General features: G+C 30.6%; 1 protein-coding gene across 2 annotated transcripts in view; it reads right to left on the bottom strand.

The window, feature by feature from the left end:
- Positions 1-1,489: 1,489 nt before the first annotated feature.
- The window catches only part of LOC117175929 (rho GTPase-activating protein 32), a 62,124-nt gene continuing 43,776 nt past the window's right edge, over positions 1,490-19,837 (bottom strand). For both annotated transcript variants that reach the window (XM_033365779.1, XM_033365780.1), the window contains exons 4-8: positions 17,208-17,612; positions 13,984-14,314; positions 11,796-12,129; positions 7,354-8,281; positions 1,490-4,765 (exon numbers count right to left, since the gene is read on the bottom strand). In XM_033365779.1, coding sequence (XP_033221670.1) covers positions 2,378-4,765; positions 7,354-8,281; positions 11,796-12,129; positions 13,984-14,314; positions 17,208-17,612 — 4,386 coding nt within the window. In that variant the 3' untranslated portion in view covers positions 1,490-2,377. The remainder of the gene's footprint in view (positions 4,766-7,353; positions 8,282-11,795; positions 12,130-13,983; positions 14,315-17,207; positions 17,613-19,837) is intronic.

Here is a 19,837-nt window from a genome sequence, read left to right as displayed (position 1 = left end):
TAATAATGCAATAGGCAAACATTATCCTCTAATAATGAAAACGTGTGCAAGATAGTCGTACAGCGAAAAAGGACAATCATACGTCCGAATGTGACAATACGGTGGGGTCTTTTTAATTCGCAAAAACAAGATTACTATTTACCTTCTTAAAACTTAAATACTATGGCAATCGTCTTGGTTTGATCTCAAGAGAAGAGATTCCTCCTAAATAGATTCGTTACTCATAATTAATAATATTAATATCATTGTCATTAATTTTTCTATTTAGTTTGTCGACAAAGGTACAGAAGCCAACCTTCACTACAATTCATTAATGAGATTGAGTAATTATAAATAAATATGCACTTAATGACTGGTTATTGCGTATCTATCGTATAAAAATTTATCAAAGCCTGAAATATCATTTTCAGTACAAATTATCATATATTCTTGTGCAATCAGACACAATAAATATTGACATGTGTTTGTAAATTACGAGTGAAAATTAGAAAAGTAAAAAATTCGAAATGAATATACTTAGCTAATACCAAATTTATAGAAATAATATTATTAGAATCAGAAATTTTCCAATTGTTCCACTTAACAAATTAATTATTCCATATTAGAAATACAAAAATAATTTTTGATGTAAAAATACCTGGTAAATTTTACGAAGAACGTGCCTGGAATCTACAAATCTCAAAATCTACACTAAAATCCTACACAATTTTCAAGATAAAGACAAATTGAATTTCCTGTGTTATATTATAATAATTCATAGTAGAGTTATTCGCTAAGCAATGTTATTGACTTTTTAAAAATGCTACTGAGTCAAAATCTAAAGTAGATTTTATAATCTACGTGCATTCTCCAGAGTTTTTTGACAAATAGTAATCTTGATTTCAAGCGAAATCTCAAATCGACGTAACAGCCGACCCATAAATTAACTAAACTAATTATTTACGAACCTAAGTAAAAACTATCATGTACAAAAGATATTTATACCACTGCGGACCTGTCCACAATGAGAAAATAACAATGTTGCATATAATATATAAAAAAGCTAATTTAATACAATTCAAGAATAAGAGTTCAGCAGATTCAATGTAAATTCATCAACGTAAAACTAGAATAATAACGATTCCGATGCATATTGCAACTCCAAATATCAGAAAATAATCCACTTTCAATCTCATTTTAAAGTAACGTAGACAATCAACAATTTCAACAATTTTATCGAACGGGTAGAAAAATTACAAGGACAAAATCATTGTATGCAAGTTTCGAACTAAGAAGAATTTAATCAAAATTTAATTTAGTGAAATAAAATTTACTTGTTTTAAACAAAAATTACAGTTATAGTCAAGCACACTTTTATTTTTAATGTTTTTAAAGACTTGCTTTTTCACTTTCGACGAGGAAGGAACGTTTCGAAGATGAATGATACTGTTTACAGAAATAGAACACAAGTCGGAAAACTTAGATCTTTAGACCCTCTTATTTATATTGATTTAACAAACTATAATAAATTTAACTTTTGTCTTTTGATACTTGAGATTTGTAAATACGTCTCTAATTTTTCTTTATGCTTAACTAAAATCGAAATCATCAGATTAGCTGAGAACATGCGAAAATATCTCTATTGCTCTGCTTTCGAGCACATTCATCGCTTTTATTGTATAAAAGCGAAATTTTCAATTTAACATAAGCAGAGCTTTTTCATACACATTTTTTTATCAAATTATATTGCAAAAATGTAGACACATTTCAATTGCTCAATTTTAAACATCTTAATTTAAAAAAAAAAAGTTTAATCGCAGCCAACAACAACAGGACACTCTTAATTTCTCTACACAATCAAACGAATCTCGCAGAATTTTGATACAAAATTAAATTTCAAAATCAAGATAATAATCAGGGTTGTTACAAATTATGAAAAACTTAAAATATTCATTATTCTATCATGCAATTTTTTTGTGTAGAATTTCATAATCCTCTAAACTTAAAAGAGATCTAGAACTCAAATATCCAATGTTGAAAGTTCTTCAATTAAAAAGATTCATCAGTTAAAAGCCTTAGCATTTCGAAAACTTTTTTCGACAAATTTTAAGATGAAAACATGCAAATTTCAAACGTGCAAAGTTTTCAACTGCAAAAACCTCTTTAAGAACACTCGACAATCTGGGAAATACCTAAGATTTGAATTAAAAACATTATAAATTTGAAAACTGTCAAAATTTGAAGCAACCCTGAAATCAAAAGACTCTTCCGCTATCAGGGCAAGAAGCGTAAGATTAAGCTTAGGCTTCGCAACATTAACAACGACACAACAAAAATCGTACGTAGAATATAGATTCCTAAAGCAAAAGAGAGCACGAAGCTTGTTAATATCACTTGGTCAATGAAGAGAGGGTCGGGAAGCTCGTTGCTTTAACCTAGCCAGTAACGCTTGCTCTCCCTCATCCTCAGCTTTGGACGCCCGAAAACTTTCCGATCTGTACTTGTCCCTCAAGAACATTCTCCTCTCCTCTTTGTACTTTTCTATCCTCTCCCGGCACCGCGGATCACCAAGGTCCAATCCACCCAGATTTCTAGCATACATCCTGTCAGGATTGCTGGTCGAAAGCATCGATTCAGTTCCTACATTTGGGGTAGAGCTGTGCTGAGAATCATCATACGTTTGCTTTTTCGAGAGTGAAGTCTCGCTAGTCATTTCATTGAACTTTCCTTCATCTAGAGAACGACTGAGAGCAGCTCGGGTAGCTCTCGCATGACGAGCTCGCAAACAAGGTGGCAAATGTTGAACTCCAGGCGAAAGTTCTTCAGACTTTCCCCTAGCATTGTCCAACTCTTGCCGCATTTTTCTCTCTCTCACAATCTCCCTTCCAATTTCCGAATCGAAACTCCTTCGATCTTTCGTCACTTCCGAATCGTAGCGCCTCCTGGGGGTAACTTGCAGTTCGCCTCCAACGCCTCCAGACAATCTCTGCAAGGCAAGTTCCTGGAGAATAGCTGCCGTGTCTCTCAAGACAATAGAGTCGTCTACTGGCGACGAAGTGTTCGAGAACGTGCACGAGGAATTTAAGGAAACATTTTCTGAAGCTCCCTCTGGTGCATGAACGAGCTCGTAAGGCTCAGCTGCATTTTCCGAGGGTATCATCACCTCATTATTGTGGATTTGAGTATTTTGAACCTGATTTCGTTTTTCTGGATGCTTCACGCGGTACTGGTACTGATTATGACTACGCTGCTTTTGCGGACTGTGTCCAAAGCTATGGCACCTTTCTATATTTTTCTCGAAAGCCTCCTGGAGTTGGGCGACTTTCCTTCTCTCGCCGTCCGATTGAAGCGGAGGTTTATGGCGTTCCGGTACCTGGGGAAAGTTCTCTTGGATTGAAGATCGTTTCTGGTTTTTAAATGCAAACTTTTCTTCGACTTTGGGTTTTTGATTGAATCTCTTCTCGTTTCTTTGATCTATCTTACAAGCTTCCTGCTCCATCTTACAAGCTTCTTGGTCCATCTTATACACTTCTTGGTCCATTTTATAGGATCCTTGCTTTCCGCTCTGGTCCATTTCGAACTTTTGAACTTTTAATCTCAGTGGAGAGCAGGTCAAAAATGAAGAAGCAATTCTGCCCGCATCACTCTGCTCTTGCTGATGAATAGAACTCGAGGCTTTGATTTCGTCACACATCTCGTTTGATTCCTGAGTCAGAATCGGACTCGCGGTCAAATCACTCGTGCCAATGCAGGATAAGTCAGTGTCTACATTTGACCCCATCGTCAAATCTAAGGAAGTTCTCGAAATATTTTCCGAAGTCGATCGAAGTTGCGGAGCTTCTGTGGCGATAGCGGGATTCATGGTTCCTTCGAGAGGATCTTTGGAACTGCTTGCTTCACTGGTTGGCGCGGTGATCGAACCAGTGGTGCGTTCAACCATGACCCACTCACCAGAATCATTGGCATTAGAAGCCAGAGGTTGAGTATCTGTGGTTGTAAACATTTTATCCGAACTGTCGCAAATCAGACCGGAATCAGGCAGATCTTCAAAAGTCTGTTCGCAGGACATTGGCGAGTCTAAATCCGTGAGGCTTGACAAAGGCAGACCTGCCAGATCCTGGGCCTGAGCGTTTGAAGCGCCGACCAGTGCATCTTCATTTAAAGAACTCTTGTCTCCAGTATTTGCAGTATTTGCCTTCTGCTCGGAGGCATTCCTCGAGTCGAAAATCTTGCTTCCTTCGGCAAGACAAGAGCTCAGTCTGTCGGATAATGGATCTCTTGATGGCGAAGCGGACTCGCTGGTGTCTGAGGGATCGCTAGAGGACACTAACCTATCGCAAGGTGTCATTTCTTGATCAAAAAACTCTGAAACGATACTGTTTGATTCGTGCAACATTTGCTGAGTCGCGGAAGACTCGGGAGACTTGGCATCGTAGGTTTCTAGAAGTCTGTCGTAAGTTTGCATACTCTCGTTGTGCTTAACATTAGTTTGACTGTCTACGTTGATAGACAGTCTGTGACTAGTGTCGGATACCTTATCGGAAGACGCGCTGTTTCTATTCAGTTTCTCGGAGCTGGTCTGCTCGCTATCGAGATCTAAGGGCAAAGTAAAACTTCGAAAACTTATCCTAGGGCTATTGGTTGGCAGAGGCGAGATGGACAGAGAAGTCCCTTGCAAAGTAGCAGGGGTCAGAGGAGTTGAATCTTCTGATAAAAGAGGCAAGTAACCAGGAGTTGTCAGGGGCGAGGGCGTTTCCATTCCGTGGATATCTGCTGATACCATTACCTGGAATTTAAATAAATTTATGATAAGCAGAGTCCATAATACGAATAGCTAGTTGAGTTTTAATTATCAAGAAATCGTAAATAATTCGAATTTATTTTCAGAAACAGGAATCTTTCGCAATTTTATGTCGATAGAAACAAAGTCAAGTTCCAGGATGTCTACTGAAATCATGGAAAGAAATTCCCTGGCAGTTCCAGAGTTTTTCCATGTATAATTTTTCATAGTATGGAGCCAATAACATAATATATTTCACATTTTTTCAAACCATCGACTCCAAATAAGTATAGAGATTCGCGAGTTTATTATAAATCAGGTTTTTTCAGTTTCTACGATTAAATTAATACACTTAATTCAGATAGCTTTGACAAATGATATTACAAGATATCCTTAAATATATTAGCACCATCGACTAATTAATAATTGAATAATACTTAAAACATAATTATCATTTCTTAAATTTGTCCCTAAAGTCCATGAATTTGAACAGTAATCCAAACAAATTTATATTTTAAAGGCTAAAATATTGTATTTTTAATAAGGTAGATCAATTCTTAACCAAATAGTGGAATTTTCTACCAAAGATTAATTTTTTACAAAAAAAATGATTTTCTTCTACCAAATACATGAATTCCTCAACCACATAGTTGAATTTTTAAATAAAAATAATTAATTTTCAACGAAATAGTTGAATTTTCATCGAAGAAAAATTAGTTTTCAACCACACATGGAAAAGTTAAATTTTCAGTAAAAAAAATTAATTTTCAATCAAACAACAAAAAAAAACAATTTTCAACTACAATGATAAATTTTTAACTAGAATATATGTTTTATTTGGAAAAAATGAATTTTCAAACCAGAAGATTAATTTTCTACAAAAAAATACGATTTTTCAAGAAAGTACATGAACTTTCAGTGAAATAACTAAATTTTCAACCAAGAAAAACTAATTTCCAAACATATAGTTGAATTTTAAGCCAAAACGATAAACTCGCAAGTAAAACAATGAATTTTTAACTGGAATAGTTGCATTTTCAATTAAAAAAAGAATTTTCAGTAGAAAAAAAAATGAATTTTTGAACCAAGAAATTTAATTTCTACAAACGAAAGTACAACTTTACAATAAAATACATCAATACTTCAATAAATCAATACATCAAAACTCAAAAAGATAAATTCTCAACCAATAATTGTAATAGTTAACTTTTCATTTAAAAAGAACAATATTCAACGAAAAAAACTAATCTTTAAGAAAATAGTAACATTATTTTAACAAAGTGATGAATTTTCGACTAAAATTATGAACCTTTAACTGAAATAGTTGAATTTTTAACACAAAAAAAAGCATTTTCAACAAAGAAGATTAATTTCTACTAAAAAAGACGACTTTTCGAGTAAAATAGACAAATTTTCATCAAAAAATTGAATAGTTATATTTTCAGTTTAAAATTAATTTTTAACAATAAAAAAGCGACAAATTTTCAACAAAATAGTTCATGTTTCAAAAAAATAAAACAACGAATTTTCTAACCAAAGTGATGAATTTTCAATTAAGATGATAAATCTTTAACCCAAAAAAAATATAATAATTTTGAACAAAGGAGTTCAACTTTCAAACAATTAATTAAATTGGTATTCCCAAAAAGATAGAATTATGAAGAAAAGATGTAGTAGTTGATATTTCAAACAAAAAATATTTTGATTTTCGGTCAAAAACATTTGAATAAAACCAAAAATACAAGTTTTCAACATGAGTTGAATCATTGATTTATGAAGAAAAAGTTGAAGAATGATTTTTCAGTCACGAGAGATAAAAAATTGCAAAAAAAAACTTGAATTTTCAAGCAAAAAGATCAATTTTTAACCAAGAATATTATTTTCTATAAAAAAAAGTATGAATCTTCTACAGAAGACGAATTTTGAAGCAGGTACTTGAATTTTCAACTAAGAACGATACATTTTCAATCAGAGCTAGAATAGTGAAATTTATAGTTAAAAAACTTAATTTCAAACAAACAAACAAAAACAAGAATTTTCAACAAAATAGATTCTCTGATTTTGAAAAAAAATTCCCTGACATTTCCAGGATTTTCCAGGTATATGAAAGTTCCCTAAAAAAATCCAGGTTTTCCAGGTAGAGTAGACACCCTGAGTTCTCCTAATTTTAATTATACACACAACACATCAGAGTCATTAAGTAAAGATAAAAGAATACTTATTTATATTCATAATTTGTAACCATGTACTGGATTCAACGAATGTCGATTCTATTCGCACTCCTGCTAATTTAGACAGAAAACTTCTTCTATCAACTGTTGGAAAATGCAGATACTATTCCAAAAACTTTAGACTTGTGTTATAATGCAACTAGACAATTTTATTTAAACGAGCATTACGAATACAGAAGAGACAAACATTTGTTCTCCATACCTAAAATAAATATTTCCATTCTTACACATTTATTAAAAGTAATATTTAAATAAAATTTCATCAGTTTTGGCATTGCTGATAAACTATTGTGTCAATTGCGAATCGACAATAAAACTTTATATACTCTAGGGTTTTCCTCTATTAACCATTAATCATTTTACCTGGTCTGGACTTTGACTATCAATAAACCGGAGTTCAACATCGCAATGCAGCCTTTCCTCCAGTCTCGATCGTTTCCTCTTTGATCCTCCATTGGCAGTAACCGACTGAGGTCCATCACTCCTCTGCCTTCTGGGCGAGGCTTCCACCGAAGTGATTCCGGTACTCTCCTCTTCCGAGAACATTCGCATCTCCCTCTCCTCCAGGTCAAAATTGAGTTGAATTTCCGAAAGATCCAAAGGCGAAGTTGTATTGGGTGCATCTGCCAAGTGATCAAAGTAGGAATCGTGTGAGACAGATCTACTGTGACCGCAGGGTCTCGAAGGAGGAGGTCCCAAAAGAGGCCCAAGAATGTCCTCTCCATCCAAACTATCGGCGCTCTTAACGGGCCTCAAGCGACGAAGAGAATTCACAGAGCTGGGCAGAGTTTCAGTTTGAGGCGGTGTGCCACCGACTGGTCTCGATTTTTCTTTCGCGCCGGAGCCGCTCCTCGCAAATAAGGCCCTCCAATTCAAGGATGGTGATCGCTTCGAACCGTTTCGCTTCCTTGGTGGCAAATCGATAACCGTGTGGTAATGGATTGGCAAACCAGCAGGACCAGCACCAACTTCTATGTAATCTGCCTCACAGCGCAGATTCCTGTTTCTGGCTTCTTCGAGACTCAGCAAACGAGCCGAGGTCGTGATTGCTAAGGACTTAGGCCGGCCTACCGGACCCTCTCCGAATATCAGCTCCGCGTAACATATCAGGAATTCTGTCACGACAGCTTGAACTCCAACTCCCTGTAGTGCTGCCACTCCGCCGACTTCAAGTTCCTTGCATCGGAGGAGATTCGGAGCCCAGACAATCGCTACATTTCTTGGTGTCATTCCTGTTTCACTTCCCCGAGCCGCTACCCTCACCAAGTGCCGCATGAGGAACTCCAGTGTCCTGGAGGTTCAAAAAACAGGCGTAGTGAAAATCGTGATCAGGATCTGAGGGTCTCAAATCAGGCGTGACAATCCCCATGTGATAAAATATACGGACCAAACGGTACTTTTTTCGAGCACAAAGGTTAACAAATTCAGGATAAATTCATAAATGAATTGGAAACCATTTTTTAAATAATAAAAAAACATCGGTTTCCGTAAAATTGGAATGGACTTCAAGGAATTCAAGGTAAACTTAAAAAAAATTAAACCCACTGAAATAAATAGAACTGAGTAAATTTAAGAGAATTTAAGTGAATAAAAAGAGCGAATTACAAAGAATTTAAAAGACTTCAAGGTGAATTAAAAGATTTCAAATCTCTTCAAATCTTTGAAATCCTACTAATTTCTAACCAAAGAACTGACTGATGACTACAAAACAACTCAAGTTAGATTTAAATGAATTGGCAAAAATCTTAAAAATCCATTTATTTCAGTAAAATTTGGTGGATATAGTGGAATTTAAGGAGAACGAGAAGAGTTCGATGAAATTCATAACAAATCAAACTGAATTAAAAAAAAAACAATCAATACGAATTTAAAATGAGTTTAAAGACTTCAAGGATAAATTAAACCATTTTTTTACATCCATTAGATTGAGTAGAATTGAGAGAATTTAGAAGAATGTAAAAGAATTCAGGATAAGTTAATAGGAATTCAGGGTGAATTCCAAAAGAATTGCAAATAATATATAAAAATCTCTTAAAATCTTTGAAACCCTACAAAATCCCTCTCTTTTTGTGAATAAATTCTTTGAAATCCATCAAGATACAATCTTTTAAAATGTCCTAAAATATCTCAAATTTTTTAAAATCTTTTGAAAACCCTTACAATTTTGTAAAGCTCTTGAAAATGCCAAGAATTAAAAAAAAAAAGAGAGATATTCAACTCTTTTGATCATTTTATGAATTGCAATTTTTAAAAAATTGAAAAGTCTTCAAATCTTTGACAATGAGAAAAAATTTAATTAGAAAAAAACATTGATTTCCGTAAAATTGAAATAAATTTAGAAAAATTCTATGTAAACGAAAAGAATTCGATAAACTTTATAAGAATAAAATAAAAATAAAATCCATGAATTGAAGTATAATTGAGTAAATTTAGAAGAATTAAAGTGAATCACAAAAAAGTCAAGAGAATTACAAATAATTTAAAAGGATTCAGGGTGAATTTCAAAAATTGGAAATAAATTCAAATGAATTGTAAATAATTTTAAAAAACGAAAAAAAACCCCATTGATTTCAGTTAAATTTAACGGAATTTAGAGGAATTTAAGGGAAATGAGAAGAATTCAATGAAATTCATAAAAAATAAAGTTGAATTTAAAAAACAATTAAATGAATTAAGAACAATTCAAAAATATGAACAAATTCATTGAATTGAGTTTAGAAAATCTAAAGAGAGTTCAAAACAATTAGATTAAATGCCTAAGAATTTTATGTGAGTTTTAAATACTTCAAGATAAATTAAACAAAAAGTTTTTTAAAATCCATTGAATTTAATAGAATTGAGTGAATTTAGAAAAATTCCAAAAAATTTAAGAAAAATTAATAAGAATTCAGGACGAACTCCAAATTAATTACAACGCATATTTTTAAATCTCTGCGAATCTTTGAAACCCTACGAAATCCCTCACTTTTTGCGAATAAACTCTTTGACATCCATTAAAATCCCTTAAACTTATTGATATCCTTGAAAATCTCTTGGAATTGTTTAAATCTCTTTAAAATGCCTTGGAATCTTTTAAGACACTATAATATATTTCAAAGTTACGGAAATCTTTTAAATTTTCTTACAATATTTCAAATCCTTTGATATCTTTTTAAATCCCTTGAAATTTTCTAGATCTCATTAAAATGCCTGAGAATCTATACAATACCCTAAAATATTTAAAATCCTATGATAATTTTCTTAATTGATCCTCAGAATCAATTAAATAAAAACTTTACAGCATTTTTTTAAATCCATTGACTTAATTAGAAATGAATAAATGTAGAAGAATTGAAATAAATTCACTTTTTTAAAGAATTACAAAGAATTTAAAAAATTCAGGATCAATTAATAAGAAATTAGAAGAGTTCTATGAAATCCATAAACAATCAAATCGAATTTGAAAATCAATTAAGTGATTTGAAAATAATTAAAAAAACATGCAAAAAATCATTGAATTCAGTAAGTTTGAAATAAGTTTAGCAAAATTAAAAAGAGTTCAAAAGAATTTGATAAAGTGCTTAAGATTTCAATGAGTTTCAAAGACTTTAATATGAAAAAAAGGTGTTTAAACATTTATTGAATTGAGTAGAATTGAGTGAATTCAGGAAAATGCAAAAGGATTCAAGAAAAATTGAAAAGAATTCCGGACGAATTCCAAATTAATTATCAAAAACATTTTTAAATCTCTTCAAATCGTTGAAATCCTACGAAATTCTTCCATTTTGGTGAATAATCTATTTGAAATTCATTAAAATATTACAATACCTTAAACTTATTGAAATTGTTTAAATCACTTGAATGGAATCACTTGCCTTGGAATCAAATTTTTCAAATTCAATTTCAAATTCCTCTAAACCATTAAAATAAATATTAAAAAGTTCTGGAAATCTTTTAAAATTTCTTAAATATTTCAAATAATTTAATATCTTTGGAAATTCCTTGAAAATGCCTGAGATTCTTTACAGTACCCTCAAATATTTAAAATCCGTTCATAATTTTTCAATTTATCCTTAGAATCAATTGAATAAACACTTTGAAAAACATAATTTTTTTTAAGAATTCCACATAATTAAAAGAATTCAGGATAAATTAACAAGAATTAAAGGTGAATTGGAAAAACAAATTTCAATCTCTTTACTCTTAAAACCCCTACGAAATTCCTCACTTCTCTTGAATGAATTCTTTAAAATCCACTAAAATAATACGTGGGTCACTCTAAAAGTTTCTGGAATGAATAAGAAAAAATAATGTTTTTAAGCAATCTGTAATCTCATTTCTTGCGAAATACAAAAAAATTCTTTATCCTCAAATATTGTAAGCGCATTGAAATCCCTTTAAATTAATAAAATTAATCAAAAATCCTTTGGAATTTTGGTAATTCCCTGAAACATTTCAAATTAAAAGCTCGTGAAAATGCCTCATAAGTTTTAAAACTACCTTAAAATCCTAAAAATCCCCTCAACTGATTGAAACCAATTAAAAATGTTTTGGAATCTTTAAAAATACCCTGAAATATTTCAAAATAATTCAAGATAATTCAGAAATAGGTATAGACCCGCATTGAATAGTGATTAACCCATGAGTTAATTTATTTTGAAAGAAAAGTGACAATATTAAAAGTAGTTACATTATGGGCTGCACATGGTGTGCCATAGGGATCAAATCTTGAAAAATATGGTACTTTAGGGACCAAATTTTGAATATAGGGTAAATAGGGGATATAGGGATCGGCCTGTCAAATGTAAAATTTAATAATGATTCACCTGTAATGAGGAGGCGGTAACTTTCTGACTGTATCTCTCATTCTTCTCAGTCTTTCAGAATCGCTACCAGCTTGAACCGCACTGACAAAGGTGGAGTAAAGCTGATAGGTACAAAGTGGATTTGGCAACTCTCTGAAGTACATTTTCAATAAGGACGCTACAGAATGAATATCCTGCAGGATACTTTCATCGGAATGCAAAGCAGGAACGCGATCTTCATCAAATGCATGTCGCAGTCTTTGGATATTCGATGTCACGCCACTCAAGCGATAAATCCCGTCGACTAATCCATGAGTCTCGATAAACTCAGCACAGCAAGTCAGAACAGCTGGCACTGAAACATACAATTAAATATATATTTCTTCTTTTAATTAAATAGCAAACCAGGGCAGGGTGTCTACTCAAATCCTGGACCAAAATTTCCTGACAATTCCAGGTCTTTTCCAAGTATCTCAAGTTTTCCCCAGGTATAATTTTTCACAGTACGGAGCCATTCAAATATTTCGCATTATTTAAAACAATGAACTCGGAATATGTATACACTTTTGCGAGTTTGTTATGAATAATATTTTTTTTCTCAGTTTCCAAGGATTCAATTATTATGTTTAATTTATAAAGCTTTGATAACTTGTATTACAAGATATTCTTAAATTTATTATCTCCATCAATTAATTAAATAATACTAAAAAGATTTTCAACTAAATAATTGAATTTTGACCTAAAAAATATCACTTTTCAACAAAAAATAGAATAGTTATATTTTCAGCTAAAATAATTAATTTACCAAAAAAAACGACACATTTTGAATTAAAGTGATGAATTTTCAATTGAAATTATAAATTTCCAACTGCAATAAACAATTTTAAACAAAAATATGAACTTTTAACAAAAGAGTTTAATTGTCATCCAAAAAGATCATTTTTCAAATAAAACTATGAATAGTTAACCAAAATACTTTAATTTTCAACGGGTAAGGTGAATTTTCAAACTAGAAGATTAATTTTCTACAAAAAAAAACAACATTTTTTTAAAGAATACATAAATTTTCAATGAAATAGTTGAATTCAAAACTGAAAAAGATCAATTTTTAACCACAAATGGAATAGTTAGATTTTGAGATTTAAAAATATATAATTTTTGAACAAAAAAAAAAGAATTTTAACAAAATAGTTCAAATGAATTCATGAATAGTTGATGAATTTTCAAACTGGAATGATAATCTTTGACTGGACTAATTAAATTTTAAAGCAAAAAGACGATTTTTGAACTAAAAGAGATGAATTGTCAACCAAAAATTGCATAGTTAAATTTGCAGTTAAACAAAGTTTTAATTTACATTTATAAAAAAAGTGATGAATTTTCATCTAAAATTATGAATCTTCAACTGAAATAGCGGAATTTAAAAAAAAAGAAAGATAAATTTTCACATAAAATTACGAACATTTAACTGGAATAATCGAATTTTCAACGAAATAAAGTTAAATTGTTATTTATTAACATATTGAATTTAAACAAAAACTAATTTTCAACAAAAAAGCTCAGTTTTCAAACAAAGAGATAAATTTCCAATTAAAGTGATGAACCTTCAATCAAAAAAATTAATTTGTAACGAACGAGTTTAATTTATTAAATTTTCATTCTAAGAAAGACGAAAGATTTCTGAACGAAAAATGTAGTAATTGAAACTTCAACCGAAATTTAATGAAAAATGTAATCAAAAACATATGAATTCAGCCAAAAAGGCGACTTTTCAACATAAGTTGAATTTTTAACTATGTAAAAAAATATATTTCAATAGAATGGACATATTGCAAACAAACTGGTAAATTTTTTATTAAATACATGCATTTTCAACCAAATACTTGAGTTTCCAATTGATAAAGGTAAAGTTTCAACCAAAAATAAAATGTTAAAATTTTCAGTTATAAAAATTAATTTCAAACTAAAGAAAAACGGAGTTTTCAACAAAATAGTTTAATACAGTTTATATAAAGCTACTTTTACAAACGAATAATCATTGTTATTCAATTTTATATTACAAATTAAACAGAAAATTAAGGACGCTCGCAAAAAAAATCTCCAACTTTAAAACAAATTCCCTGACATTCCCAGGGTTTCCAGGTTGGGTAGACACCCTGCAGGAGCAAATAACCTATGAATGATCTTTTTAATTGGAAGAGATAGATACCTTCGTGGCCAGAATTTAAAAGATGCTCTCCTAAATCACAACCAAAAACTCGTTCTTTCAAAATACCGGACTGTTTCAATCTTCTTCTGGAGGGTCGGTTGAGAATGAAGGACCTGAAAAAGGCTATGAGTTTTCCATGCTTTCTAAGGACTGGCTTCACCGGTAACTTGGAACGGACGGTCGTTGAGACGGTCAAGTGACGAGGAACTTTATCGCCGATGACAGCGACACAATCTGCGGGAAAGAAACCCACGGCAAAACCGTGCTTTCCACGCCACCATGTACTTTCCCCTGGAGGCGGCATGTCTATCACCGAAATCATATCTCCCACCTGAAATTATTTTGGAATTTTTATTTCCATTTTTCTCCAAAATTTGTGTTATAAGAGATTTTTTATAGTCAAAGTTTATCCGAAATTCTCTCAAAACAAGGTTAATAGGGTAATTTTTCACGAAAAGGGAAATAATAGCTAAATAAATCGTTTTAATTATCATTAATGACGATACCACATCGAATTCAATATGAAACGCTTTGAACTGCTAAGATTTCAAGGCGAAATATATTGCATTATCAACAAAATTGTTGAATTTACAACCCAGACGAATTTTTAATAAAAAAATATGAGTCAAAATATAGATGAATTTTCAAACAAAGGATTAAATGTTTAACAAAGTAGTTAAATGTTTAACCAAATAGCTCAATTTCCAATTTACAAAGATGAATTTTCAAACAAGAAGATTAATTTTCTACCAATAGATGATTTTTCAACACAATACATGAATTTTCAAGCAAATATATAGTTAAATTTTCAACTAAAAAATATTCGAATAATTCAATTCAGCGAAAAGTATTTATTTTTCAAGAAGATTCATATTTTGCCAATAATACGACTTTTCAACAAAATGCATGAATTTTCGAGAAAATTGTTGAATTAGAAGTAAAAAAGACGAATTATCTATTAACCGGTTAAATTTCTAACAAGAAAACATGCTTTTTCCAACAAACAAAGTTAATTTTCTGCAAAATAGGTCAGTTTTTAAATAAACAGTTTAATTTTCTATCCAAATTGTTAGACTTTTCAAGTGAAAAAAATGAATTTTTTACAAACCAGTTGAAATTTCGACAGAAAACTTATTTCACAATAAAACAGTCGAATTTTAAATTCCAATTATGAATCTTCAACGAAAAGATCGAAATTTCCACAAAATAGGTGAATCCTCAACAAAATTATTAATTTTCTAAAAAAAATAATAAAAATATCAACTTTCAACTAAACACATTAATTCTTTACTAGAAAATATTAACTTCCAATTGAAAATATAAATTTTTAACCAAAAATAGAAATTAAAATTTGAAGAAAAAACCATGTTCTCAACAAAAGAAAAATGAATTTTGAACAAGAGTTCAACCTTTAACTAAATAGTTGATTTTTTATACAAGAAATTTAATTTTATACCAAAAAAGGACGCCTTTTTAACAAGATATGCACATGAATTTTCAACCAAGCACTTAAATTTTTAACTAACAAAAAAAATCTATTTTCGACCAAATACTTTAATCTTTAACTAAAAAGATCAATTTTCAAACAACAAAAAAATGGGAAAATTTAATTTTAAGTTAAAACAATTAATTTTCAGTTAAAATAATTAATTTTCAACCAAAGAGGTGAATCTTCTACTTTTAATCAAACGACATAAATTTAAAACCAAAAATATAATAGTAGACTTTTTAACCAAAAATTATTAAATTTTAATCAAAAATAGTTGGATTCTCTTAAACTTTCATGAAAGCAGAGGAAGAAAATTTTTTTATAAAAGGAGGAAAGAGGGAAATAGGGGAAAGAGTGTCAAGTCAAAAAAAAAGATTGTGATTTTCAAACAGTCGAATTCAACGAAAAAATATGCACTTTTCAATAACATTAATGTTCTGTCAAAAATACGACTTCAACAAATTACATGAAATTTCAAAAAAATTGTTGAATTTTGAAGTGAAAAAGACTAATTATTTATTGAACGGTTGAACTTCTAACCTGAAAATATGATTTTTCAACAAAAAAAGTTCATTTTCTAGAAAAATAGTTAAATTTTTAAAGAAATAGTTTAATTTTTAATAAAAAAATTGAACTTTCTACCAAAATAGTTGAATTTTCGACCAAAAATATGAATTTGAACCAAAAGAAGTTAGTTTTCAACCAAATAGTTTAATTCTCTACCATATTGTTACATTTTCAAGTGAAAAAGACGAATTTTCTAAAAATCAGTTAAATTGTCAACAAAAAACTTAATTCGCAACCAAATAGTCGAATTTTGAACTCAAATAGTGAATCTTCACCCAAAAAATAATGTTAATTTGAAATAAAAAACAGTTTAATTCGACCAAAAAAAGAATGAATTTCCAAACAAAATTGTTAATTTTCTACCAAAAAAGACCAATAAAAATATAACATTTTAAAAAAATAGATGAATTTTCTATTAGAAATGATTAATTTTCAATTGAAAATATAAATGTTTAACCAAAAATAGAATTGCTACAATTTCAGGAAAAACCATATTCTCAATAAAAGAAAGATGAATTTTGAGCAAAAACCTCAACATTCAACCAAATATTTAGTAGAATTTTCAACCACAAATATGATTTTTTAATCGAGGAGATTAATTGTATTCCAAAAAAGGACGAATTTTCGACAAGATATGTACATGGATTTTCAACCAAGTAGTTGAATTTTTAACTAATAAAAAAAATAACATTTCCAACCAAATAGTTTAATTATTAACTAAAAGATGAATTTAAAAAAATGACACAGTTAAATTTGCAATTGAAAAAAAAAAAAAACGACATATATTTAGTACCAAAAATACAATAGCAGACTTTTTGAACAACAAGAATTGAATTTTAACAAAAAATAGGTGGATTTTCTTATTGGGATCTATTAATTCAGTTCAGTGATCCAAGAGAGAAAAAGGAGAAGTTTCTTCAAAGCAGTGAAAAAAAATAGTTCTATAGAAAATGAGAAAAGAGGGAAATAGGGGAAAGAGTGTCAAGTCTGAAATATGAAAGGAATTTTCAAACTTATTAAGTTATTATCGAACTGAACCGTTACAGGGATCTTTCGCAAAATTTGTAAACCTCGTTCCAATTTATGACCAGGAAACTTAGTTTTTTACGCGATTCTCGAGCACATTCTTAAAAAATGTAGAAAAATAATATGTATTTCAATAAATTACCTGAAAAGAAATCTCATCTTGGGCTTGAGCAGTGTAGGGTCTAACCGCATAGGCAGCAGCAACAGCCGGTGTGTTAATCGGACATGAATCAGATTCCGGAACGAGAATTCTCCTTCCCCTATTGTCCAGTTGGAGCCAATTCAAAACAGGCCCACAGTTTAGGCCCTCGTGACTCAGTTGTGAGAAGCGAATCAGATACTCCGTCAAAATATCGCAGCTGTTTTTAGGCCGATTGTCCGGAAGCTTAGGTAGGGATGAAAATTTTCTGTCGAATATGCAACGATGTAACTGTTTATCGAACATAACAAAATTCTCATACGATCGTTGCAAAGTCCAGCAAGCATCTCCAGAAGTCACTCTAACTTCATAACTATCTGAATCATTCGACCCTTCGCTGAGTGAAACCTTTAAAAAATGTAAAATTTACCAAAATTATTCTAGATAAGTTTCCAAGATTATTCACAGGGTGGAGATTCATCTTGGAAAATAATTACTGGTCATTTTAACGGTCCCATTTAAAATTAAACAATTTTAAACCGATTTTATTCAAAATTAATACAGTAGACTCTACGACACTTCTTGCTAAGACACTTCTCGTTTTCCGATTTCCCCTTCGTTCGCTCGCCCCCACTCCTAGCCACATTTCACCCACCAACATGCGCGGCCGGCTGCGCCGAATGCGGCTCGACTCTCGACAATTCTAGAGCGGAACTTTACGTTTAGGTTAGGGCGACTTTATATAGGCTCGTGTGATCTTTTGTGCTTCACAGTGGAATTTTTAATATTATCACTCACTCGTAATTGTTGGAAATTATAAATTCATCGTGTAGAGGTAAGTCTAAATATTAAAATACTCCGCACAAAGCGGCATTTTTTAAAAATAGAATTTCAATGGAGCCGCCAACAAAAACACGTAAAATTTCGTAAAAATCTCTATCTCTCAACAAATTCTTTCAAAGTTTACATATTCAAAAATTCGGCAATTAAGTCTACTGAATTTCTTTACAACTTGAAATGTTTGAATTTAAAACTTGGGATTTATGAAACTCTGAATTTGATTTATTTTTAAATTCGAATTTGTAACTTCTAAAACATTTTCCTTCTCCAGAAATAATCATAAATTCGATAAGTTTCATTGAAACTTCTACAGTTGAAAATCTAACTCAAAAATGAGGATTTCCGATACTGAAAATTGTTCAACTATTTGGACTTTCAATACAAAGTTTTTTAAGTTTTAACTTTTTCAATTTCATTATTTAACTAATAAACTTTTTTTACCAATACTCAGACTTTCAATTTTAAATAGAGTTGCGGAATCTTCAAGCGTTCAATTACAAAATTTTAGAAATTCAATTGTTTCAATATTGAAGGATTCAAACTTAAAACTGCTCAACTATTGAATGTTTTGAATTGAAACTGTCCAATTTTTCATATTTGAATTGGAAATTATTGAATTTAAAGGGATTTAAATTACAGGCCTCACAGTCCCTATGGGTTGAAATATAGGGACAAGGGGTACTTTTTTGACAGTCATAGGGTAATTTTTTCAAGCTCATAGGGTAACAAATTTAGGATAAATGCATATGACTTCAAAACAATTCAAGTTAAATTCAAAAGAATTCCAATGAATTGGAAAAAATTTTTAAATCCATTGATTTCCGCAAAATTGGAATGAATTTAGAGGAATTTGAGATAAACCAGAAAAATTCGACGATATTCATAAAAATTCAAATTAATAACAAATTTTTAATATTTAAAAATGTCATTAATTTCAGTAAGTTTGAAAAGAGCTTAGAAAAATCCAAGGGAATTCAAAAAAATTTAGGAACATTTAAATAAAAACTTTGTTAAAAAATCCACTGGGTTAAATAGAATTGGGTAAATTTAAAAGAATTAAAGTCAATTAAAAACTTCCAAAAAAATTTCAAAGAATTTTAAAGACTTTAGAGTGAATTAAACAAATTTAAAATCTCTTCAAATCTTTGAAACCCTACTAATTTCTAACCAAGGAAGTGACTAAGGACTACAAAAAATTCAAGTTAAATTCAAACAAATTGGAATTTTTTTTAATCCATTCAATTTAAGTAAAATTTAAATGAATTTAGAGGAATTTAAGGGAAAGAAGAAGTATTCGATGAAATTCATAACAAATCAAACTAAATTAAAAAAAAATCAATAAGAATTTAAGGTGAGTATTAACGACAATTTATACGAAATTTAAATTAGACCAAAATCCAAATTAAAAATCCCATTTAACGTCCAATAATCAAATCGATGCAAAAATCCCGTTAAACAAAACAAGAATCCAACGACCAAATTTGGACCACAACGAATAAAAGAAAACCGAAAAAACCCTATTGTAATCTGAAAAAAATAAAATAAAATTTTCGGGAAAAAAATAAAAAAGAGGAAAGAAAAATGAGAAGGCAGCCAACCACATCCCCTTCCTTCTCTTTTTCTTTCTTTCGTATTTTTTATTTTTATGGCCATCAAATTACAATAAAATAAAAATAAAAAACATAAATATATAAATTTGCATTACCAACGTTTCGGTACTCGTACAGTACCCTTATCAGTACCCTTTTCTTGCCTTGATAAAGGTACTGTACGAGTACCGAAACGTTGGTAAT

Source organism: Belonocnema kinseyi, chromosome 7, assembly GCF_010883055.1.
Source record: "Belonocnema kinseyi isolate 2016_QV_RU_SX_M_011 chromosome 7, B_treatae_v1, whole genome shotgun sequence".
NCBI classification, from domain to species: Eukaryota; Metazoa; Arthropoda; class Insecta; order Hymenoptera; family Cynipidae; genus Belonocnema; species Belonocnema kinseyi.
Note: the sequence above shows the minus strand (reverse complement) of the source record. Positions and strands in the feature narration are given on the sequence as shown.